Here is a 27,302-nt window from a genome sequence, read left to right on the forward strand (position 1 = left end):
TCAAATTGCCAATATCCGCTGGATCATCGAAAAAGCAAGAGAGTTCCAGAAAAACCCATTTCTCCTTTATTGACTATGCCAAAGCCTTTGACTGTGTGGATCACAAGAAACTGTGGAAAATTCTGAAAGAGATGGGAATAACAGACCACCTGACCTGCCTCTTGAGAAACCTGTATGCAGGTCAGCAAGCAAGAGTTAGAACTGGACATGGAACAACAGATTGGTTCCAAATAGGAAAAGGAGTACATCAAGGCTGTATATTGTCACCCTGCTTATTTAACTTATATGCAGAGTACATCATGAGAAATGCTGGGCTGAAAGAAGCACAAGCTGGAATCAAGATTGCTGGGAGAAATATCAATAACCTCAGATATGCAGATGACACCACCCTTATGGCAGAAAGTGAAGAGGAACTCAAAAGCCTCTTGATGAAAGTGAAAGAGGAGAGTGAAAAAGTTGGCTTAAAGCTCAACATTCAGAAAACAAAGATCATGGCATCTGGTCCCATCATTTCATGGGAAATAGATGGGGAAACAGTGGAAACAGTGTCAGACTTTATTTTTCTCGGCTCCGAAATCACTGTAGATGGTGATCGCAGCCATGAAATTAAAAGACGCTTACTCCTTGGAAGAAAAGTTATGACCAACCTAGATAGCATATTCAAAAGCAGAGACATTACTTTGCCAACAAAGGTCCGTTTAGTCAAGGCTATGGTTTTTCCAGTGGTCATGTATGGATGTGAGAGTTGGACTGTGAAGAAAGCTGAGTGCCGAAGAATTGATACTTTTGAACTGTGGTGTTGGAGAAGACTCTTGAGAGTCCCTTGGACTGCAAGGAGATCCAACCAGTCCATCCTAAAGGAGATCAGCCCTGGGTGTTTTTTGGAAGGACTGATGCTAAAGCTGAAACTCCAGTACTTTGGCCACCTCATGTGAAGAGTCGACTCATTGGAAAAGACTCTGATGCTGGGAGGGATTGGGGGCAGGAGGAGAAGGGGGCGACAGAGGATGAGATGGCTGGATGGTATCACCGACTTGATGGATGTGAGTTTGAGTGAACTCTGGGAGATGGTGATGGACAGGGAGGCCTGACGTGCTGTGATTCATGGGGTCGCAAAGAGTTGTACAAGACTTAGCGACTGAACTGAATTGAAATGAACTGAACTGAACTAAGAATTGACAGTTTACTTTCATTTCTACTTTCTGACTAAAAATAAAATGAAACCCTTAAAGCATTTATATTATATATATGATTTCCTCATGTTTATGTGAGTGTATATATATATATGTTTGTATGTACTCACATATATATTCATATGTTTGTATATACTCGTATATATTCATATATATTCATTTGTTTGCATATACTCACATATGTATGTATGTATCTGTGTTTTCTCTACATCTGTCTACCTGTCTCTGTGTGTGTCTCTCTCTGTCTCTCTTTTCATATATCTATCTACCTGATTTCCTTAAGGAGGACGGACTCCTGCAGTAGATAATTGCCCGAGGCCTGCTCTGTACCCTAGTTGTGATACCCTTTCTTCAAACTCTTACTAGAAAGTTCAATATAGGAAAAAGATAAAAGAAGATTTGCTTTAACTGAAGTAGTTGAAAGCCACTGGTGAACAAAAAAGATCTTTTATTGGAGCAGAAGGAATTAGGAGGGAGTTCTAGACGTAGCTCTGACATTAATTGCCTGTGCAATGTTGGGAAAATCCATCATCCTCCAGGCTTCAGTGTTAACATCTAAAAAATAAGAGGATTGTGCAAGATCTTTACTAAAGTCAATTAAACCACTAAAAAATGCTTTGCTTGTAATAGAAATAAATCTTAAAAATTAAAAGAATCATAACTCTTTGCCACAACTGAACTTTTAAAGTTTGTTATGGTTTTACTTGCAGTCCCCAATAAGAAACGTGAAGTCCTAACCCCCAATAACTCAGAATGTGACCTTATTTGGAAATAGGGTTGTTACAGATGGAATTAGCTAAGATAAGGTCATACTGAAGTAGGGTAGGCTCTTTATCAAATATGGCTGGTGTCCTTATAAGGAGAGAAGAACAGATAAAGAGGCAGAGACTCACAGGGAGACCGCCAAGGAACAATAGAGGCAGCGATAGAAGTGATGTATCTGCCAAAGAATTTGGAAGGCCAGAGATTACCAGTGAGGACAGTAAGCTAACAAGAAGCACAGAAAAGATGCTCCCTCAGAGGGCCTAAAGGAACCAACTCTGTTGACACTTCGATTTCAGACTTCTAGTCTCCAGGACCGTGACAAGATAAATTTCTGTGTTTTTTTAAACCACCCAGTTGTGTCACTCTGTTATAGCAGCTGTAGTAATCTAATAAAAATATTAAGAAACTAATATAGTAATTAGTATATTAATATTTTTTTAGACCACCCAGCTGTGGTACTCTGTTATAGCAGCTGTAAGAATCTAATAAAAATATTAAGAAACTAATATACTAATATGTGCTATGTTATGCTCAGTCTCTTCAGTCATGTCTGACTCTGTGACTCCATGGACTGTAGCGTGCCAGGCTCCTCTGTCCATGGGATTCTCCAGACAAGAATACTAGAGTGAGCTGCCATGCACCACCCTCCACAAGGGGATCTTCCCCATTCAGGGACTGAAACTACATCTGCATCTCTTGCATTGCAGGTAGATTCTTCACCAATAGTTTGTATACTAATTTCATTTCTTAGTTTTACATATTAATATGTAGCTGGTTAAATAAACATGTATAACAAATATGATACATCTTCAATTATTTTGCTTTATATCACATTTAATTTTAACTTGTTATAGATGCATTGTGTTACTAATCCAAATTCTAGAAATCTGCAAGGTGTCTTAAAAATATGACATTAATTGGTTGATGGTAAGTATTTTTTAGAAAATGTATCTGTCTTGAAATATTAACAGAGCTGCTGAAATTGTCTCATTTTCTCCAGCCTTTTATTTTTGGAGGCAGTAGATGAAGTGATTAAGTATTTGCCTTAAGAGATTATCAGGGTTCAAATCCTGACTCTGTTACTTCTTAGCTAGTATTATGTGTGACCTTGGACAAGATACTTGTGCTCTCTCTGCCTTGCTTCTCTGATTGTTAACTCGGAAATAATAAAAGCATTGATCTCATCTGACTGTTGGATTGATTATACTAATGAAAGCATGACAAGGTCTCAAACAGTGGTTGGAACATAGTTATTAATACATGTTAGCTGTTAGCCTTTCCTTTCTAGTGCTTCTAACCCATTGCCAGATTGACTGCGTAAAGCAATTCTGATGTGCCACTCACCAGCTAGCGAACATTATGAGAATCTCCATCACATACATAAAAATGTTAAACACTGTCCAAAAATTGGCATCATCTAAGTTTCTGCTTTTTTTCTCCCTTTCATGCTATCTACTGAAGTCTCATCCTCCTTTAAAATCCAGCTCATATTTTATTTCCTTCTGAAAAGTCTTCCCAGATCACCTACATCAGACATTCTTTTCCTCCCTGCCATATTTCCATCACATCAGCGTGAAGCTCTCATACACAGTCTACCAGGAATCATGCCTGTTATGTCCCATTTGATAGATTATGACCTCCAGGAGGGCAGGGCCTGTATCTTATAATTTTGTGTCTCCCATAGTACCTACCAGAGATTTTACGCTTAGTAGATACTCAATAAATGGTTGTTAAACTTGGTTGAACCTACATTTTTTTTTTTCTTTTTGGCAGATGCCCTAAGAAAATCATAAAACAAATGAATTACTTTTCTTCTTTTCGTTGCAATATATATGCCCTGGGCTAGTGGATATTTGCAAGCCTGGTTTAGAACTTAGGGAAGTCATCAATCTAAGAAAGGAAAGGAAATGCATTTTAAATCACAAGAGCAATATAGCCTTATATAAGGCCTTCTAGCAAAGCAATTATCGATGGCTCAATAACCCAGGTGCTAGTGTTATTATGAACAAAAATATGAGGTTGAGAGACAGTGAGTGATCTCAACTTTTATATTCCATAGGTACACAATTCAGTGAAACATGTACAGATGGAAAGTTTAGATCTGAGAATCATATGTGGGTATCATAACACAAATAATTGGCTTTCTTTCTAAAGAACATCTGTTTAAACATCTGAAAGCAGTTGTTTATATTGCTGCCAAGATGCTGAAAAATATAATAATTCTCCAATGAGGTTAGAATATCTGGGGGAAGAAAAATACTTTTTATGTAGTTCTATTTTTATGAAATCCTGTTGTTGTTTCTCTAATATGGCACATAGGATATGCTCAGTAATATTTGTTGAATGAATAGCAGAGACTCATTAAACAGTTGTTGAATGAATCATCTTTCTTTTTAGGCTTATAATATATATGTTTTCAGAAAATAGAATGCCCTAGTTTTGCCATGTCATATATAATTTTTATTTGGCATAAATTTAAGTAATGCTACTCTTGCTCTAAACATTATAGAATGTACTCAGCATGTATATCTATAAGAAAAAATATGTTAACACTATGGAAAATGTTTGAATAAAGCTTGATACAGGACAGCAATATCTTAATATGTTACTTTTACTCATTATTATGAAACACTTTTAAGAATTGTGACCTTGCATAATTGTGTTTGTGCCTATAAATAAAATTAAAAATCCTGCTAAAGCCTATAGGTGTGATACCTCTAAGAAAACCCAAACTCGGGATTTAAAAGCACAAAAATATTCTGAGAGGTGAAGACTACAAAGGATGAAAAAGCCATATTTCCCATGCCCCTTCCCCAGAATTTCCAGCGGTGTTCTCTTCCATACTTCTGTGTGACTGAAGCGACACTCCCTAAAGTCTGCCCAAATTTTTCTCTGCCAAGTTTTAGCACAGAAAGAGCATGTTAAATAATAAATGTGAGTTTGAGTGTAACTAATAAAATTAGAATGTTAAAGAGCAGCATGCTTTCGAAAACCAGCCTCCTTGTGAGGATGTTCCCACTGCAAGTCCACAGGAAATCATTCTGAAGGGAGTGATATTAATTAGTAATATAATTTATCTTATGGAAGCCCTTTCTTTTGATGGCTGCTGTGGCACAGTTCATAAGCCTCCAAACGAGTACTCAAAGAAAAATGGTTCACACCACAATTTCAGCTTTGTTTTCCATCGCTGAACAGATAAAAGTCAAATTTATTTCAATATATGTAAATTTTACATATGCATCCATATGATGGAGGATTATGAAGTTCTAAAAAATGTATTAATAAAAAGAGTTTTCAATGAAATGGTAAAATGCTTGTGCTGTAATAAGAAGGAAAAAGAGCAGAATCCAAAATTAAATTCATGGCTTCTGATCTCAGATCTTGCTCTCCTACGTACTAGATGTGCAGTCTTGGCGAAATACTTAACTTCTGTGCCTCAGTTTCCTCAACTATGCTCTGAAGGTAATAGTAAAAGTTAGCTCAAAAGGGCTTATAGTGTTCAGAATAGTACCTGGCAAGTATCAACAGATAATAACTATTATTGTTACTTATTCACCACGCATGTGTAAAGAAAAAATGCAAATGCACGGTGAGGGGAATTACCTGAAGGGCAATAACCAAAACGTTATTAACATTTGCTTCTGAATGATATATTTATGGGAAATTATTTTCTACTTCATTATACTTTTTAATATGTATTTTTTATAATAAAGTTTAAAAATTAAGTTTTTGCATACAAGTCTTGAAAAAAGGTTAACATTTATAACCGATTATGCTATAGCATTATTGAAATTTTAATTAAGTTTATTATACAAATGATGTGACAGAACTTACATTTACCATTTTTTACTTAATATTAAATACATTTCTTTAAAGTTTAGCCGCTTTGAATTTAACATTTAGACAGAAAGTCAAATGTTTATTATAATCTTAATATTTTGACCTACTGAAACTAAAAATATTTTATTTTTTAATATAAAAATCCCATACCAAAGTCCCAAAGGTGCCTTTCATGTTTAAGCTTTAATTAGCAACCACTTTGGTCTCTGACACATATTACGCAGATATTGAAGTGTTAATATTACCGCAGCTTGATTACAAAAGGCAGTGATTAATTTAAAAGCAGACAAAAAAGATATGCCCTGATTACAAAGGAATGATTAAGGCGAATGTCAGACACTGCACATTTATAGCAGTCTTTCCCATCGTCAAATGATAAGACTTTGCAAAAGTTTATATTTAGAATCACAGGTACTTTGTACTTTATTATAAGACTGGGTTTGTGCCTTGGAGACAGATCACTGCAACTCCCAGGACGACCTAAAGACTGTTGGGGGCCACGTTGCCAGAACGGAACCAAGCAAAACAACTGAATGACGCATAGTGGGCCCAAAGAGACACCGTAGGCTCAGTTCCCAGAGAACCCCGCGAGGTGAGGCCTGCCAGGTCTCCAGCCCACCGTATTGTTGCAAGTACTTATTTTGCTGAGAGATTGCTTTGAGGACTTTTATTTGAGACTGGGCGTTGGGGGGCGGGGGAATGAGAGGAAAAGCCCGAGCCCAGAGAGGGCTGCTGTTCCAACTGCTCCAAAGCTCAGGCCTCGGTGACTCCATTTTTTTCCCCCTCACCCCCCACAAGAACGGAAAAGAACCTCGCACAGGGGCCAAGGCCTTGTCTGAGGGGAGCTGCGCTCAGCCAGGGGAACAAGGCAGTTTGAGACAGGTCACAGGAAAAACGAAGGCGCACAGAAGGGAAAAAAAGCAAGTCTGTCCAACTTAACGGAGGCCCGGAGTGTGGTTGAGGCCCCGGAGCCTTGGGCCTCACCTCATCCCGTAGGGGCCCCGTTCTTGCGGGGGTACAGGCCTCTGGAGGCCGAACCAGAAATGACCCTGGAATCAGGCTTCTTTCTGCTTTCCAGGATCCTCAGACTCGGTTATAAAATATTTTAAGGACGAAGACGGGAGCGGCAGGAGCGCGGCCTGAAATGAGTCTGGAGTCTTTGTTCCAGCACATCGTATTCTCCGAGCACCAGGCAGAGGAGAGTCGCCGCTTGATGCGGGAAGGTCAGGGACTCTGCTGTTTGAGTTGGGGGCTTGGAGCCGGAGGGAAGGCCCGGGGCAGTGGGCAGAGGAGTGAGGGGTGGGGGAAAGACAGCCGAAAGATGTCTTATCACAGGCCCCAGAAGAGGGACTCCGGAGAGATGGACGTGTTTAAGCATTTAATTTTTATTACAGTAAGGTCGGAAATAAACAGATGTCGTGAGAAAATTAAGAAAGCAGCAGAGCAGCTGAATGAAGAGAAAATCCAGTTGGAATCTAAGGTATTGACATGCAGAGCTTGCTCATTATCACTTGAAAAGGTGTTTTTTATTTGACTTTTTGAGGATTTGATACTATTTAACTAGTTGTCCTTCCATGTGGTGGCTATGATAATGAATCCTCCTGCCAGTGCAGGAGACCCATGAGATGCAGGTTGGATCCCTTGGTGGGGAAGATCCCTTCCAGGAGGAAATGGCAACCTATTCCAGTATTCTTGCCTGGAGAATCCCATGGACAGAGGAGCCTGGCAGTCTACAGTCCATGGGATCACAAAGAGTCAGACATGTATGAGCATGCACAAAGACACACAGACTCACACACACGCACCCACCCACCATCATGAAGCATGCTACTATGTTAGTGAGTGTTGTTCCATGCTGTCTGGTAATATTTAAAGTTCTGAATTGGGAGACACCTTCCACCCTAACATGAATTTGTCCTATAGAAACCAATTTAAGTCATGAAGAATTCATTGTCCGTGTTGTGGAATGGTTAACGTTTCAAAAGAGCATAATGACATTGGAAAAAGAATGATTCAATTAAGTAGTTGGTGTGGGAAATAAGTTCAGAAGAATAAATAATTTAAGAAGTGTGCTGCGTTGATGAAACAATTGAATGTAACTTTCAAAGGAGTCTCTACCATTTTTTATTATGACTTTCTTTTTTTCACATTTTATTTTAATTGGAAGATAATTGCTTTACAATATTGTATTGGCCTCTGCCATACATTAACATGATTCAGCGACGGGTACAAATATGTCCCCTCCCTCTGGAACCCTCCTTGCATCTTACTGTTTATTTTTCAGTTTTCTGCTAGATTTTGGACATGTCTTTCATCCAGAGGAATCATTTTTTTTTCCCACTAGCATTTCAGTCTTTTCTGCAGCATTTGTAAAGTTCTGTTGTTTTACACAGAAACAGAGGAATCTGATGATATCTTGAAGGTGGATTTTGAAATGTGGATAGAATTTTGGAGAGACAGAGTGAAATATAATAGTAAGAGAAAAGTATTTGGAGCAGGGGGAGAATATGAACAAAAGGGAGGCATAAGCAAGGCATTTGTGGAGAGAAATCTCTCAAAGCAGGGGTTGATGCCTGGGAATAGGAAGAAACCATTGTAGGATTTTGATTAGGGAATGGTGTGATAAGAGTAGGTTTTGGAAGATCTCTCTGAGCTCTGGGAGGAGGGGAACTAAGCACAGCATCCAAATAGGTCACCCATAGCCTTGTTATGAGTGGAGGGTAGACAGCCATACAAAAATATTTATCCAGCTCCTAAAGATAAATTATGTGAGCAGTGTGCAATGGGAAATCTGTTTGAGGAAGTCTGTTTGCTAAAATAAGTCAAATAGGCTTAACACTGTGAGAAATTTCCAGTTCTCTTTTTGGATAAAATAATCATAGATTCTTTCTCTACCTCTCAAGCTTCTTCAGTTATTCCTTTCAATTCTTGTTCAAACACCATCTGAGAGCCCTCCCTTGTACATCTTGGAAAGATTTTTTTTATCATAGCATTTCGGATATCACCTTACCATTAAACAACAGAGCATACTTGTGTTTGTATCCCTCATTCTTTTGTGGGCAATGTATTGGATTTTTTTTCTTAACCACCTTTTATTCCCACAGCCTGTATTCCATAACACACAGTATACTTTAGTGTTTTGAATGAATGAGTACTAAAAGGGAGATAATAGGGAGAGTTCAGTTCAGTCGCCCAGTCATGTCTGACTCTTTGCAACCCCATAGACTGCAGCACGCCAGGTTTCCCCATCCATCACCAACTCTCGGAGCTTGCTCAAACTCATGTCCATCGAGTTGGCGGTGCCATCCAACCATCTCATACTCTGTCATCCCTTTCTCCTCCTGCCTTCGATCTTTCCCAGCATCAGGGTCTTTTCCAGTGAGTCAGTTCTTCGTATCAAATGGCCGAAGTATTGAAGTTTCAGCTTCAGCATCAGTCCTTCTAATGAATATTCAGGATGTACTGTCTTTTAAAATTGAATTTGGAAATATGGTTCAGTGAGACCTTAGGTCCTATTTTGCCTGTGAATAGTAGATAAACTAACTGCTAAAAATAATTCTAAAAGCTGATGCACGGGCAAAGTTTTAAGAATGTCATGATGTAGCTTAATTTCCTCTTTAAAAAGAATTAAGATACTTTCAGAATTGTTAACTAGACGCTAATACAGGTAATAGGCAAAATATATGCAATTAAGTAATGCATAGCTAACACTTATTGTGCACTTACTGTATGTTGGGCACTGTTCTAGATGCTTCCCTTGTATTAACTCTTTTAATCCTGCCGGGAATCCTGTGATGAGGCACCATCATTAATTCCCTTTCTGGGGGGAGGAAAAAGAGAGGTTAAATGACTTGTTCATGGTATATAATTTAAAAACAAATGACAACAATGAAAGTAGTAATTGAGTAATGACAGTGTATTTTATTAAAACATTTTTTAAAGCTCATCTTAGACTTTTTTCATCATGAAATTCACATATAATAGTGTCTGAAGCTTTTGCATCTAGTCTAAGGCAGTATTTTAAAAAGTATAGTAGTGTAAGTTTTTGTGCAAATGTATATTTCCTGGGTTGGTGAAAATATTGACCTGGCAGATAACAAATGTTGAGAAAAAAAGGGTTTATTCTTGAATATCTTTAGAAAATAGTAGATTTACTCTTTGTAATATTTTCTCAGTTAAAAGCCTAGTTTGCTGAAAATGGAAATGTAGTTTGTTGATATATATGCATACATAAAAAGCTGATTCAAATTGTTTTATTTGAGAGAAGAAAGAGCAAATCCCTAGCATTGCTTGGAAACATTTGCTGAAATTACTAATTAATATACACTCATGAATGCACATTGCTTTTTAATCAGCTCATATATGTGGGGAGTAATACAATTGCTTTTACTAATACAATTAACATATGTGGTTCACAGTTCATACAGTACTAATTTATAACTGAAATAATTTGATTTATTATATAGTCAACATGGGGGGGTGTGTGTATAAAGATCTTTAAAGTAGAACCACAATTACAATGTAAATGACTAATGAGAAGAACTGAAGAAGTAATCATAAATTGATTTCTTGTTTCTTTTATTCTCAGAGTTAATTATATGTCTGCCAATAACAATGAAAATATATTTACTTGCATATTTGACTTGGCATTTATTGACCAATTCATCAAGTAGAAGCAGCATAAGGAGAAACTAGAACATAATTTGAATAGGCCAGTGCTTGAGCTATTTGCACAGTGATACATTCAGAAAGTATTTTGGGCATTTATTTTGGAAGTTGCTTGTGGTCAAAAAATGAATTCAGGAAGTATAGTATTTATATTTTTCTGTTCTGTAAAACCCAAGTAGCATGTAATTAGAACTTGAATGATAGCATTTGCCTTTCAGGGCTCAATGAATACTTTAAAATATATGGTTGCAAAAGTCTCAGATTATGTAGTATGAGTACTTTGTGAATTGGAGAACTGTGATATGCCCGGTTAGGTTTGGTAATGTGAAAACAGAAAGACAAGAACATGCTGTTGATTTGTGTTAATGCTTACCAGTACCTATAGCTTCTGATCATCAAGGAAAGGTTTTATAATATTGATGACAGGAAAAATCAAAATTAGGGACTTGCAGGACATTTGTTGTTTTTTTTAAAGCATCTGAGGTTTTTTTTTCTTTTAAAAATAGTAATATATGGTTAAAATTGGGACATTTTAATGTTTAGAAACATATTACAAAAAACCTAACATAAATCTATCCTCCTTCAAGAAGAAGTAAATGGAGGAAAATCTGAGGCAGTTTTACTTTTTGCTTCTTCCAGTTTTAACCTATTACATAAACATAACACTGATGAAATAATATTTCATGAATTTTTAAAGGAAAGTGGTATTGAAATAAACAAGTAGCTTAAGGTGGCTTCATTTACTTCTTTACTTCAGAATATATGCTTTCATTTTTTTCAATTGATAAAAATTATGAACCTTCCTAGAACAGCAGGCAGAGTCTTAATGTGTTAGGACTGATGCTGAAGCTGAAACTTCAATACTTTGGCCACCTGATGTGAAGAACTGACTCATTGGAAAAAACCCTGATGCTGGGAAAGATTGAAGGCAGAAGAAGAAGGGGATGACAGAGGATGAGATGGTTGGATGGCATCACTGACTCGATGGACATGAGTTTGAGCAAGCTCTGGGAGTTGGTGATAGACAAGGAAGCCTGGCATGCTGCAGTCCATGGGATCACAAAAAGTCCAACACAACTGAGTGACTGAACTGAACTCTATTACCTAATTAGGGAAAGAACACATCACAAATTATTATTATTTATAATATTGAAGCTGTGTAATTAAGATTTTTCCCCTTTTAAGAAGTTTAATCAAAGAAAAATTTGTCTACTACTTATGTTTCATTTCATTGTTGACGAAAAGTTGCTTAAAACATAGGTAAAAGAAAGGCATTTCTTCTTTTCCAATTAACATTTGTTAAATAACAATACATGTGAATTATTTAATCTTAATTTTGAAAAATAAAGTTCAAATTCTCCTTATCATAATTTAATATATACCTGTAGCTCTGTTAGTTGTGACCAAGACACTTTTGAGGGTTCAGTTGAGTTGAGTCACTCAGTAGTGTATGACTCTGCGACCTCAGCATGCCAGGCCTCCCTGTCTGTCACCAACTCCCGGAGTTTACCCAAACCCATGTCCATCGAGTTGGTGATGCCATCCAGCCATCTCATCCTCTATTGTCCCCTTCTCCTCCTGCCCTCAATCTTTCCCAGCATCAGGGTCTTTCCCGATGAGTCAACTCCTCGCATGAGGTGGCCAAAGTATTGGAGCTTCAGCTTCAGCATCAGTCCTTCCAATGAACACCCAGGACTGATCTCCTTTAGGATGGACTGATTGGATCTCCTTGCAGTCCAAGGGACTCTCAAGAGTCTTCTCCAACACCACAGTTCAAAAGCATCAATTCTTCAGTGCTTTTGAGGGTAGTTATACTTAATTGTTTTTAATCTCTGACCTTTCCATTTGGAATTATGAAGTTATCTTGTCTTAAACATGTATAGCTGATTTTTTAAAGTTGTCATAGACGTTTAGGTGTATTTCCCCTTTTTTATTCGCCTTAGTCAGTTGTACAAGTCCATGTCCTCCTTGGAGGAGGGTATGGCAACTCACTCCAGTATTCTTGCCTGGAGAATCCCATGGACAGAGGAGCCTGGTGGGCTACAGTCCATGGGGGTCACTGAATCTGGAGTCTCTTGTATGAAAAATAGTTTTTCTTTCACATCCAAGGTACCTCATAATTGATGGTTTGATCGATGTCCTCTTCACTCCCCAGTGCTGCTTCTAGGACATGATTTCTCTACTTGCTTATGGTGGTTTATCCTGTATTCTAGACTCCGCCAACTTTCCTCCCTGCTCTTTTCTGTCATTTTACTCACTCACTGGGTAATCTCCCTTGTTCTTTAGAATTTGGCACCTGGCTCTCAGGCTTCCACTCTATCTCAACTCTTGCTAGCATCTTGTATGATGTCATTGTCTATATGTACTATTCAGCTACCTTCCTGACCTGTTGGTTCTTTGGTCTCCACATGTTCAGTGCCCTTATTCTCCATTCTACCTCAGCTACCTATTTCCAGAATTACATTCTGGGTGAGTCAATTATTTACTACTATGCCAACACTCAGGAAATTCCAGGAGAGATTTGATCCAATATATATATACATGGATGTTGGCTTTAGTCTCAGCTGAGACTGCCACACTGCCTGGAAAACTGCTGCATTTCTCTTTCTCACTCTATGCAGTGACTGTTGTAAACCTTTTACTCTCATGTATTTTGTCCTTCTTCTGAACTACTTAACTGTCATGATAACTTTGCTTTGTGATAAAAAAAAAAGCAACCTATAAAACTTACATAAGCATAATACCATTTAAAAACACACAGAACAAATAACGCATCTTGTAGGGGGTTTATATGTGTATAGTGAAATTATAATGGCATACATAGGAATGAAAATAACACATCAACTTAGTGATTATCTCTGATGAGAGTGGAAGATAAATGTAATCAGAGAAGGATATACAGGGTATTTCAGCTGTATCTGTAATGTTTTATTTCTTAAACTGGGGCACATAGCTATGAGATTACTTTAAAAAATAAAGATATATCTTAAAAGTTACAGAGCTGTGGCTTTTAGTCCATTCAAAAGGTTTTGCAACCATCATTATCTGAGCCCAGAATATTTTCATCACTTCAAAAAGAAACTCTACCCACATTAGTCACTCCTTCCCATATTAGTCACTCCTCCATCTCCCTCAAACTGCATGAGTTCTCGGTCACCACTAGTCTACTTTCTGTGTCTGGACATTTCATGTAAGTGTAATCATAGAATAATGGCCTTTTATGGCTGTCTTCTTTCACTTAGTATGTTTTCAGGATGCATCCATGTTATAGCATGTGTCTGTACTTGATTCCTTTTCATGGCTGAATAATATTCCGTTGTATGGATACACTTTGTTTATCCATTCATCAGTTGATGGACATTGGGTTATTTCCACATTTTAGCTATTGTGTATAATGGTGCTGTGAACATTTGGGTACAAGTTTTTGTATGAACATTGTATTTCAGTTCTCTTGGGTATTCCACCTAGGAGTAGAATTTCTTGGTCATATGGTTAATTATAGGTTTAACTTATGGAGGAAATACCAAGTTTTCTGTAGTGGCCAGAAAGGAATATATGAAGGTTCTAGTTTTTCTATATACCAACCATAACTTGCTTTCTTGGGATTTTTGGTTTGTTTGATAGCCATCTTAGGGGCTGGGAGATGGTGGTTCATTGTGGTTTGTATTTCCAGTTTCTTAATGAGATTAATATTGAACATTTTTTTGGGTGCTTATTGGCCATTTTGCAAATCTATTTTCCAGATGGCCTACTTAATTAATGGTCATATAATTGGTTGCAGTTCTTTTATGGGAGGGTCTTGTCTCTGAGAAGTAGTAATCTTTCTGTATATTAATACAACTGAAATGATTTTATTTCTAAATGAAGTAAAATATTATTGCATATAACATTTGTTGGACTCCTTTTTCTCAGCTTTGTTTTCATGATCTTAAGAAAATCTGAGTAATATTTCATGGTAATAGCAGTATAGAGCAAACCATATAACAGTATGCCAGATAGCCTTTCTATTTGCAAATGCGTATAAATCACAAAGGTTGCACATTTCCTGGCTTGGATCCATGAAATGGAGAATCTGCTGCATTGTTTCTAATTGTTAAATCTACTAGTGTGCTTCTGTTCCTTTTTTAAAAAGAGCTGCTGCTGCTGCCGCCGCTGGTAAGGTCACTTCAGTCACGTCCAACTCTGTGTGACCCCATAGATGGCAGCCCACCAGGCTCCCCCGTCCCTGGGATTCTCCAGGCAAGAACACTGGAGTGGGTTGCCATCTCCTTCTCCAATGCATGAAAGTGAAAAGGGAAAGGGAAGTCGCCCAGTCGTGTCCAACTCTTGGCGACCCCATGGACTGAAGCCTACCAAGCTCCTCCGTCCATGGAATTTTTCCAGGCAAGAGTACTGGAGTTGGGTGCCATCACCTTCTCCCATTAAAAAGAGCTACTCTAAATAAATTGTTTACCCTGAAATGTTAGAAGTGTTTTAAACAGGAAAGAAAAGAAGTACTTCCTTTCCAGGAACTGAGACAATGATCTTCTAATTAAAGACAGTAAGTTTGTGGCTCAGTATGTAGAAAGCATGAGATTAACAAGTTTGCTAGCCTCCTAGGAATATACAGCACAAAAGAATACCTTTTAAAAAGTTTACCTTTTGATTTGTGATTTCCTGGAAAATCAATTAGCTATGCTCTTCACTTCTGTTATTCATTCACTCAACAGACATTCATTGAACAACTCTTAAATGATACCAAGAGTAATTGGCAAATAAATTATGTAACAAGCTTCTACCTTAATTAGAGGGTTGACATTAAACAACTTCAACTATAGAAACCTAACTGTAAATTCAAAATTCTTGATGTTCTCACTTTTTAAAAATTCTGTAATTACTTTAAATTTTCTCTAATTCTCTAAAGAAAGCCTTATAATGTTTGTCATGAATTCTTTTCTAAAATGGGGAACTACAATAGTTCACCAGATATTTTAATGTAGCACTGGCATTTTCTAGTAGCTCACCACTAGGGATAATCTGATTTTCTAGGGTGTGTACCTTTGCTGTGGGTTTTTAAATTCTTGACTAAAAGAATATTCTTGAATGTACCAGCCATTCTTTGACCTCAGGGCCTTTGCACTTGGTGTCTTCTCTGCTTGAAATGCTTCTCTCAGCTATTGGTGTTTTATACACACTTCTTTTAGCTCTCTCTCGGTAGGGAGGCCAACCATTCTATGAGAATGTGAGACTTTCAGTTCTCACGTTGGAACAGCCACATATAAATCTTGATGATTGGTTACCTTACCTCTCAGCCTAGTTGGCACTTTAGAGCCGTGGGTCTCAAAGTGTGATCTATGATCCATTGTTGTTCTGTCGCTCAGTTGTGTCCAGCTCTTTGTGACCCCATGGACTATAGTACTCCAGGCTTCCCTGTCTTTCACTATCTCTTGATGTTTGCTCAGACTAATGTCCATTGAGTTAGTGGTGCCATCCAATCATCTCATCCTCTGTTGCCCCCTTCTCCTCCTGCCCTCTATCTTTCTTAGCAGCAGAGTCTTTTCCAGTGAGTCGGCTCTTCGAATCAGGTGGCCAGAATATTGGAGCTTTAGCTTCAGCATCAGTCCTTCGAAAGAGTATTCAGGGTTGATTTCCTTTAGGATTGACTAGTTTGATCTCTTTGCTGTCCAAGGGACTCTATGCCATACCACAGTTTGAAAGCATCAATTCTGTGATCTATAGGAAGAGTTTTGTGATGTCAAACTATTTTCCTAATAATATAAAGCTATTATTTGTCATTTGCACTGTTCTGATATGTACATTGATAGTGCAAAGGCAAATATTGGCACCTCAGAACAAATTAAGGCAGTGGCAACAAACTTTTAGTAGTCATTGTATTATTCACTGCCACACGCTTACAGTGAGAAAGCAGACCCCACCAATTTCACTGTATGCCCTTGATTAAAGTGTAAAAAATATTGTTTTGAAACTAACCATTTTGTGTATGTGTTTTTAATATTGTGTGTGATGAAATGGGAAGTTTACATAAAGTACTTCTATATTCTGAAGTACAGTGATTGTCTCACAGGATAGTATTTATATGATTGAGTTTCAGTATGAACTAGCTATTCTTTTTCTGGAGCATCCTTTTAACTTGAATAATTGACAGATAAGTGTAGTTATTTAAACTTGAGTATTTGGCAAAATTTTCTCAAAAATGAGTGAAATGACCCTGACATGTCAAGGCAGATATTATTTTTGCCAATGATAATGTTCAGCCTTTCACACAAAGATTACAATGTTGAAAGACTCAGATCTGTCACTGTATGTGCAGTTCATGTGTCACTCTGTGTGCACTGTATGTGTCACTATTTGTCACTATATGTGCAGTTTCCCAGTACATATTTTTCTGAGTTTGTAGGTGGTATTAATAAATGTTAGTTTTTAATATTGCATTATGGAGTGTATCAACATTTGGAGGACCTGAATGATTCAGTGAAGGAATATTTTTGAAATGACCAGCACATAGTTTTAATTTTACATGGATAGAAGATCCACTCAAAGCACAAAATAGACCAATGGTTTTTATTGTAACAGGATGAAAAATTTATTGAAATGGTTTCAGATCCTACATTGCAACTAACCTTTAAGGAACTACTACTCATTAAGTTCCTGAAGAATATGGCATAATTATTCAGTTAGGGTAGTAAAATACTCCTCTCATTTCCAGCTCTACATCTGTGTGAGGCTAGATTTTCTTCATATACTTCAACCAAGAAACATAGTGTAAGAGATTGGATACAGAAGCAGATATAAGAATTCAGCTGTCTTCTGTTAAGCCAGACTTAGAAGAGATTTGCAAAAATGTAAATGCAATGCTTCTTACTTCATTTTGCTTTGGAAAATGTTATTTTTATAAAAATATATTTAATATACAACAAATTTATTGTCATTATTTCTAAGTGAATTAAATAGTTTCAAAGTTTCTCAGTTTTACTCTTTGATACTGAAAATATTTATAGATACAGCTCACAAATAATTAAATAAAAATCCTCAATAATTTTTTAAGGCTATAAAATCTTAAAGACCAGAAATCATAAGATCAAGAAGTTTGACCCTCCCCCAAGTCCATATATAAAATTACATATAAAATAACATATAAACCATATAGAAACCTCATGCCGTCTCTCTCTCTTTCCTGGCTTCTGCTTTATTTTTCTTTGTAGCTCTTAATTTCTCTTGATATATTTTTATATTGGTCTGTTTATCGTTTATCTTTCCTTGTGCTGCATGTGTGCTAAGTCGCTTCAGTCCTGTCCACCTCTGTGTGACCTTATGAACTGTAGCCTGCCAGGATCCTCCGTCCATGGGATTCTCCAAGCAAAAATATTGGAGTGTGTTGCCGTGCCCTCATCCAGGGGATCATCCTGACCCAGGAATCAAACCTTGCGATTGTTATGTCTCCTGCTTTGGCAGGTGGGTTCTTTACAACTAGCACCACTTGCAAAGCCCTTGTTAATGTAATGTGAAGCCCTTGTGGATGTAAACTCCATACGGAATACATATTCATTTGTTTTGTTTACTACTGTTATTCTTTCTTACTATCTAGAACAGTGCCTGAATTACAGTAAGTGTTACATATTATTGAGTGAATAAATTAATTTTTTTTCTCTTAGAATTCACTGTTTCTCTTTCCTCTTCTATGAATTCTGCTTGTGACATCTGTTGACCTTTTCACATGGTGGTACGTTTTTTTATGAGCCTTAAAATTTTTTATTGTGAACCTATCTTTAGCAGAACTTTCCTTTCTTGGGAGTCCTATCTAGTCTTGGTAAAAAAGAGTTCCTAAGGAGCAGTTTCAACCCTGCTGCCAGAACCGTGCAGAGTTCATTTGTTCAGGATGAATTTTCATGTAAATTTTTGGGCTCAGTGTTTCTGCCCTGTCTGGCTAAGAGACATTTGAATCTCACATCCATGAACTATTCAAGTGTGGCTTTGGTGGTTCTAGGGTATGATTCCTTTTCTATTCATGGATCAACAGAGGCAGCTCACTTTTCTGCTGCATCTCTAAACCAGTGGTAGAGTTTTCTTACTCCACGTGCATAGCCAGCATAGGCACTTTTTTTTTCTTTTTTTGCAAAGAACAAAAGCAGCATTTTAGTTGAAAAGTCTGATAGTGTTGAAGTTGTTATACTTGTTCCCTTGCCTTATTTCCAGACTGAGAGGTAGTCTCTGTCAGCAGTTTCCTGTAGGTATTTTTAAAAATTGACATATGGTTAATTTATGATGTTTTGTTAGTTTCAAGTGTATAGCAAAGTGATTCTATTACATATATATAATACATATATGTATATAACACATTATCCATGTATGTATCAGTTTGGTTCAGTTGTTTAGTTGTGTCTGACTCTTTGCTACCCCATGAACTGCAGCACACCAGGCCTCCCCTGTCCATCACCAACTCCTGGAATTTGCTCAGACTCATGTCCATCGAGTTGGTAATGCCATCCAGGCATCTCATCCTCTGTCATTGTCCCCTTCTCCTCCTGCATTCAGTTTTTCCCAGCATCAGGGTCTTTTCCACTGAGTCAGTTCTTCACATCAGGTGGCCAAAGTAGTGGAGCTTCAGCATCAGCCCTTCCAATAAATATTCAGGACTGATCTCCTTTAGGATGGACTGGTTGGACCTCCTTGCAGTTCAAGGGACCCTCAAAAGTCTTCTCCAACACCACAGTTCAAAAACATCAATTCTTCCATGCACAGCTTTCTTTATGGTACAACTCTCACATCCAATGACTACTGGAAAATCCATAGCTTTTACTAGATAGACTTTTGTTGATAAAGTAATCTCTCTGCTTTTTAATATGCTGTCTAGGTTGGTCTAGGGCTTCCCTTATAGTTCCGTCAGTAAAGAATCTGCCTGCAATGCAGGAGACCCGGGTTCACTTCCTGGGTCGGGAAGATCCTGTGGAGAAGGAAATGGCAACCCACTCCAGTATTCTTGCTTGGAGAATCCCTATGGACATAGGAGCCTGGCAGGCTGCAGTTCTTGGGGTTGCAAAAGTTGGACATGACTTAAAGACTAAAGAGAGAGAGGATGGTCATAGCTTTTCTTTGAAGGAGCAAGTGTCTTTTAATTTCATGGTTACAGTCACCATCTGCAGTGATTTTGGAGCCCCAAAAGATAAAGTCTGTCACTGTTTCTGTTGTTTCTCCATCTGTTTGCCTTGAAGTGACGGGACCAGATGCCATGATCTTAGTTTTCTGAATGTTGAGCTTTAAACCAGGTTTTTCATTCTTCTCTTCCACTTTCATCAAGAGGCTCTTTAGTTCCTCTTTGCTTTCTGCCATAAGGGTAGTGTCATCTGCATATCTGAGGTTATTGATATTTCTCCCGGCAATCTTGATTCCAGCTTGTGCTTCATTCAGCCTGGCATTTCGCATGATGTACTCTGCATATAAGTTCAATAAGCAGGGTGACCTTATACAGCCTTGACATACTCCTTTCCCAATTTGGAACCAGTCCATTGTTCCATGTCTGGTTCTAACTGTTGCTTCTTGATTGCATATAGATTTCTCAGGAGGCAGGTCAGGTGGTCTGGTATTCCCATCTCTTTCAGAATTTTCCACAGCTTTTGTTGTGATCCACACAGTCGAAGGCTTTGGCATAGTCAATAAAGCAGAAGTAGATGTTTTTCTGGAACTCCTTTGCTTTTTCTGTGATCCAACGGATTTTGGCAATTTGATCTCTGGTTCCTCTGTCTTTTCTAAATCCATCTTGAACATCTAGAAGTTCTCGGTTTACATACTGTTGAAGCCTGGCTTGGAGACTTTTGAACATTACTTTGCTAGTGTGAGATGAGTACAACTGTGTGGTAGTTTGAACATTCTTTGGCATTGCCCTTCTTTGGGATTGGAATGAAAACTGATCTTTTCCAGTCCTATGGTCACTGTTGGGTTTTCAAAATTTGCTGGCATATTCAGTGCAGCACTTTAACAGCGTCATCTTTTAGACTTAAAATAGCTCAGCTGGAATTCCATCACCTCTACCTGCTTTGTTTTTAGTGATGCTTCCTAAGGCACACTTGACTTCGCACTCTAGGATGTCTGGCTCTAGGTGAGTGATCACACCATTGTGTTTATCTGGGTCATTAAGATCTTTTCTGTATAATTCTTCTGTGTATTCTTGCCACCTCTTCTTAATATCCGAGAAGGCAATGGCAACCCACTCCAGTACTCTTGCCTGGAACATCCCATGGACGGAGGAGCCTGGTAGGCTGCAGTCCATGGGGTCGTGAAGAGTTGGACACGACTGAGCAACTTCACTTTCATGCATTGGAGAAGGAAATGGCAACCCACTCCAGTGTTCTTGCCTGGAGAATCCCAGGGATGGGGAAGCTTGGTGGGCTGCCGTCTATGGGGTCTCACAGAGTCGGACATGACTGAAGCGACTTAGCAGCAGCAGCAGCAGCAGCTTCTTAATATCTTCTGCTTCTGCTAGGTCCATACCATTTCTGTCCTTTATTGAGCCCATCTTTGCATGAAATGTTCCCGCGGTATCTCTAGTTTTCTTGAAGAGATCTCTAGTCTTTCCTGTTCTATTGTTTTTCTCTATTTCTTTTCATTGATCACTGAGGAAGGCTTTCTTTTCTCTCCTTGCTATTCTTTGGAACTCTGCATTCAGATGTGTATATCTTTCCTTTTCTCCTTTGCCTTTAGCTTCTCTCCTTTTCTCAGCTATAACATATATGTGTGTGTGTGTGTGTGTGTGTGTGTGTATTCTATTTCAGATTCTTTTCCATTACTGTTTCTTATAAGATGATGATATTCTCTGTGCTAGACAGTAGGTCATTGTTATATCTGTTGTATTTATAGTAGTATATATATGGTAATCCCAAACTCCTAATTTATCTCTCTGCTCTGTCCTACTCTCCTCTTTAGTAACCATGTTTTTTTTGTCTGTGCATCTGTTTCATAAATAAGTTCATTTGCATCACAGATTCCACAGATAAGTGTTATCGTATGATATTTTTCTCATCTGACATACGTCGCTTAATATGATAATCTCTAGGTCTATACATGTTTCTGTAGATGATATTATTTAATTCTTTTATATGGCTGAGTATTATTCCTATGTATTATATATGTATACCACATCTTCTTTATCCATTCATCTATCATTCTTGACGTGCTTCCATGTCTTGGCTATTGTAGATAGTGCTGCTATGAAGATTGAGGTGCATGTATCTTTTCAAATTATAGTTTTCTCCAGGGATATGCCCAGGAATGGGATTGTAGGATCATATGGTAATTCTATTTTTAGTTTTTTAAGGCATCTCCAAACTGTTTTTCATAGTGGCTGTACCAATCTTCCTTCTCACCATCAGTGTAGGAGAGTTCCTTTTTCTCCACAGCCTCTCCAGTATTTATTATTTGTAGACTTTTTAATGAAGGCCACTTTGACTGGTGTGAAGTGATACCTCATTGTAGTTTTAATTTGCATTTCTCAAGTTGGACTATGAAGAAGGCTGAGTGCCGAAGAATTGATACTTTTGAACTGCGGTGTTGGAGAAGACTCTTGAGAGTCCCTTGGACTGCAAGGAGATTCAACCAGTCCATTCTGAAGGAGATCAACCCTGGGATTTCTTTGGAAGGAATGATGCTAAAGCTGAAACTCCAGTACTTTGGCCACCTCATGGGAAGAGTTGACTCATTGGAAAAGACTTTGATACTGGGAGGGATTGGGGGCAGGAGGAGAAGGGGACGACAGAAGATGAGATGGCTGGATGGCATCACGGACTCGATGGACATGAGTCTGAGTGAACTCCGGGAGTTGGTGATGGACAGGGAGGCCTGGCGTGCTACGATTCATGGGGTCACAAAGAGTTGGGCAAGACTGATCGACTGAACTGAACTGAATAATTAATGATATTGAGCATCTTTTCATATGCCTCTTCGGCATCTGTATGTCTTCTTTGGAGAAATGTCTGTTTAGGTCTTCTGCCCAATTTTTTATTGTGTTCTCTTCTGATATTAAGCTGTATGAGCTCTTTGTGTGTTTTAAAAATTAATCCCTTGTTGGTAGCATCATTTGCAAGTATTTTCACTCAGTCCATTGGTTGTTTTTTGTTTTGTTTATGGTTTCTTTTGCTGTGTAAAAGCTTATAACAACCTATTTGTTTGTTTTATTCCAGACTTTATCCAGTTTCATCTCCCTTTGGCTTTGACTTTGAGTCGTATTTGAGCATTTAAAAAATCTTAGCCCCTGTTGCCTGTATCCAGTCTCAAAGATACCCTTTGGACTTGAATTCTAGCGTGATGACTTCTGGCATGATATTTCTCTCTTGTTTTTTGACTTCCCTATGTTAATGATATTTTAAATTATTTATATTTTATCCAGCATTTCCCTGTCTTTGAATAGAAAATGAGTCGTTTCTCGCTCTTATGTTTTTGTGGACATATTTTTGTTTGTACTTCGTGAGGACATCAAGTAGTTGATTAGCAAAAAAATTTGTACTTTATAGTAAAATTATTGTAGATATATACAGTATTTTCTCTCTGTAATTCTTCAGGCAGTTCTTTTATTCTCTTCTGTTATGGTATTTTTATAGGGTTTACATTGTTATTCTGTGAGAACTGTTCAGACTTATGTTTTGCCAACAGTTAGCACATATAAATTGTTCTTTACTGCATTCTTGTTTTCTTGAGTTCTTGAAGAATGAACTGTCTTCTTGGAACTAAAGCTGCTGTTTGACAAGTTGATGTGAATATCTCCAACCTGTTTCTAGCATTATTGTGGAATACTTGACTGAGGTCTGATCTTCTCTTGCTTGTGTGCCAAGTTTTCTTATTATGAACAGGAAAATGTATGTTTTAAAGAAGCTGTGACATTTTATAGATTGTCCGTTAAAAGCAGTACATGAAAATTCACTACCCTCAGCATTCCATTGTTTTATATCCTGACAGAACAGGAAGATGTAGTGATAGGTAAGGTAAGGTTCTGCTTCCTAAGTTGTCAAATTGCACAGAAGTCACCTTATTTCAAAGTAGCTCCCCAGGGAGAGTCTTTCAGATTAAGAAGTATCATTACAGACTGTTCCTGGCCTACCACTATTTGTATTTTACTATTCTTTCCCTAGTCAGATTAATGCCTAGCTGAATCAGCAATTCTCTGGAAATGGGAGTTTTATTTGAGGAAAAGGAGAAGAATAATTTTGAAGATGGAGGGTTATTTTGAGACGGTTGTCTATGGACTTTGGAACCCCAGATGGGTTCAGAAAAGGTGAATGAAAATGGTCAAAGGTAAACTGGCTATGCATAGCTGTGCCTGTCATCTCAGTGCTGGTGGGAAGAATTTCTTATAGCCTTTGGTGCTTGTGTGTTCTTATGAATTGTTATAGCCTGAATTAATATTTCAAGATTAGTTGAAAGACTGCCTACCTCAGCTTCTTTGGTTCAAGCTAGTTCCATGGTTATAAATATAGTCCAGTTTTTCTTGGTTAAAATTCTAATCAATTCTTCCCAAGAGAAGACAGAAAAGTGGAAGGAATGGGAGGTATGTGACCACCACAATAGAAAAATAGATCAGGCTATTACTCTAAAATGATCAACTCCTGCTCCTCTCAGTCTTTTTTTTTTCTTGATATATATATATTTTATTGAAGTATAGTACACAGCAAGGTGATTCAGTTATACATATATACACATATTATTTTTGAGATTATTTTCCATTATTGGTTATTACAAGACACTAACTAGAGTTCCTGTGCCATACAGTAAACCTTTGTTGCTTATTGCAAATGTGTCTTTTAAAATTAGAAATTTAGTATTCTATCCTTATAAGTCAAACAAGTGAAATCAAAATGTCATAAATTTTTTAGCTAGGCAAAAATTCTTAAGTTTTCTAAAATACATGTACATACTATTTATGTACATATATACAAAAGCTTTTCTGCTACACTTGATAAAGGCTTGAGAAAGAACACAAAAAAGGAGATGGGAAAATTGGAAAACATAAACTAAATGAAATGGGAGCACTGAATATGAAATATAAAAAATGAAACAACCTAGATAAAGTAAAAGATCCTCATATAGTCCAATTGCTTTTAATCATGGCTACTCATTAGAAACATATCTGGAGCTTTGGAGAAAAAAAGCAATACCAGGGCATTTGTATTTTTCAAAAAACATCAAGATAATTCTGATATGCATCTGGATTTTTAAAACGTGATTATAGGTTTTTCTATTAAATTATATAGATTTGGTGATATAGAATTCTATTATTTTTCTGTTGACCAATCATGATACAATGGCATTAAGTGAGCAATAGTTACATAATCACAGTAGTAAAATATGTTTATCAGTTTTCACAATCAATAGCCAGAGAAAAAATAAAATAATTACAGTTGTAAGCCATAATGGGAACATTAACCTAACAGTATAAAATAATTACATACAATTTGTGGGGTCAAGCAAAGTGATGTGGTAAGTGGAAATGCATACATGCACATGTTTTCATCCACCCAGCCAGTCTATGTCTTTTGGTTAGTGCATTTTAATCCATCTACATTTAAGGTAATTGTCAATATGTATGATCCTATTGCCATTGTCTTAATTGTTCTGGGTTTATTTTTTTGTAGGTCTTCCCCTTCTATAGTGTTTCCTGAGTAGAGATGTTTCTTTAGCATTTGTTGTAAAGCTGGTTTGCATGCGTGCTAAGAGTCATGTCCAACTCTTTGCTATCCTATGGACCGAAGCCACCAGGTTCCTCTCTCTGTCCATGGGATTCTCCAGTCAGGAATACTGGAGTGGGTTGCCATGCCCTCCTCCAGGGGATCTTCCCAACCCAGGGATTGAACTCACATCTCTTAGGTCTCCTGCATTGGTAGGTGGGTTTTTTTTTTTTGGTTTTTTTTTTTAGCCACTAGCACAACCTAGGAAGGCTAAACCTGGTTTGGTGCTGCTGAATTCTCTTGACTTTTGCTTGTCTGGAAAGCCTTTGATTTTTCCATCAAATATGAATGAGAGTCTTGCTGGGTAGAGTATTCTTGGTTGTTTGTTCTTTCCTTTCATCACTTTAAATATATCATGCTGTTCCCTTTCGGCTTCCCTTTTAGTTTCTGTTGAAAACCAGCTGATAACCTGACTGGAGTTCCCTTGTGTGTTATTTGTTGCTTTTCCCTTGCTGATTTAAATATTTTATCTTTGTCTTTAGTTTTTGAAAAAGCAAGAGTTCCAGAAAAACATCTATTTCTCCTTTATTGACTATGCCAAAGCCTTTGACTGTGTGGATCACACTAAACTGTGGAAAATTCTGAAAAAGACGGGCATACCAGACCACCTGACCTGCCTCTTGAGAAGTCTGTATGCAGGTCAGGAAGCAACAGTGAGAACTGGACATGGAACAACAGAGTGGTTCCAAATAGGAAAAGGAGTACGTCAAGGCTGTATATTGTCATCCTGCTTATTTAACTTATCTGCAGAGTAAATCATGAGAAATGCTGAGCTGGAGGAAGCACAAGCTGGAATCAAGATTGCTGGGAAAAATATCAATAACCTCAGATATGTAAATGACACCATCCTTATGGCAGAAAGTGAAGAAAAAATAAAGAGCCTCTTGATGAAAGTGAAAGAGGAGAGTGAAGAAGTTGGCTTAAAGCTCAACATTTGGAAAACGAAGATCATGGCATCTGGTCCCATCACTTCATGGCAAATAGATGGGGAAACAGTGGCTGACTTTATTTTTCTAGGCTCCAAAATCACTGTAGATGGTGATTGCAGTTATGAAATTAAAAGATCCTTACTCCTTGGAAGGAAATTTATGACCAACCTAGATAGCATATTAAAAAGCAGAGACATTTACTTTGTCAACAAAGGTCCACCTAGTCAACGCTACGGTTTTTCCAGTAGTCATGTATGGATATGAGAGTTGGACTATAAAGAAAGCTGAGCGCCGAAGAATTGATGCTTTTCAACTGTGGTGGAGAAGACTCTTGAGAGTCCGTTGGACAGCAAGGGTATCCAACCAGTCCATCCTAAAGGAGATCAGTCCTGGGTGTTCATTGGAAAGACTGATGTTGAGGCTGAAACTCCAGTACTTTCGCCACCTGATGTGAAGAGCTGAGTCGTTTGAAAAGACTCTGATGCTGGGAAAGATTGAGGGGGAGGAGGAGAAGGGAACAACAGAGGATGAGATGGTTGGATGGCATCACTGACTCTATGGCCATGGGTTTGGCAGGACTCCAGGAGTTGGTGATGGACAGGGAGGCCTGGCTTGCTGCGGTTCATGGGGTCACAAAGAGTCACGACTGAACGACTGAACTGAACCCAACTTAGTTTTTGTCAGTTTGCTACTATGTGTCTTGGGGTTTTCCTCCCTGAGTTTATCCTGCCTGGGACTCTCTCTGCTTCCCAAACTTGGCTGACTATTTCCTTTCCCACGTTTGGGAAGTTTTCAGCTATTATTGCTTCAGATATTTTCTCAGGTCCTTTCTCTCTCTGTCCTCTCCTTCTGGGACCCCTATAAAGCAGATGTTCGTACATTTAATATTGTCCCAGAGGTCTTTTAGGCTGTCTTCAGTTTTTTGTTTTTGTTTTCCATTCTTTTTTCTATATTCTGGTCTGGGGCAGTGATTTCCACCATTCTGCCCTCCAGGTCACTTGTCTGTTCTTCTGCCTCAGTTACTCTGTTATTGATTCCTTCTGGTGTATTTTTCATCTCTGTTTGTTTGTGTTCTTTAGTTCTTCAAGGGTCTTTGGTAAACATTTCTTGCATCTTCTCCATTCTGTTTCCAAGATCCTGGGTTATCTTCACTATTACTATTCTGAATTCTTTTTCTGAAAGATTGCTATCTCCAGATC

At 37.9% G+C, this 27,302-nt stretch overlaps 1 protein-coding gene across 1 annotated transcript in view; it reads left to right on the forward strand.

Annotated features, from left to right (window-relative positions):
• The first annotated feature begins 6,942 nt into the window (after window positions 1–6,942).
• The window catches only part of CCDC172 (coiled-coil domain containing 172), a 36,705-nt gene continuing 16,345 nt past the window's right edge, over window positions 6,943–27,302 (forward strand). Inside the window, exons 1-2 of the mRNA XM_069568046.1 lie at window positions 6,943–7,021; window positions 7,193–7,278. Of these exons, the coding sequence (XP_069424147.1) occupies window positions 6,943–7,021; window positions 7,193–7,278 (165 nt within the window). The remainder of the gene's footprint in view (window positions 7,022–7,192; window positions 7,279–27,302) is intronic.

The sequence above is a fragment of the Ovis canadensis genome, chromosome 22 (genome assembly GCF_042477335.2).
Source record: "Ovis canadensis isolate MfBH-ARS-UI-01 breed Bighorn chromosome 22, ARS-UI_OviCan_v2, whole genome shotgun sequence".
NCBI lineage: Eukaryota > Metazoa > Chordata > Mammalia > Artiodactyla > Bovidae > Ovis > Ovis canadensis.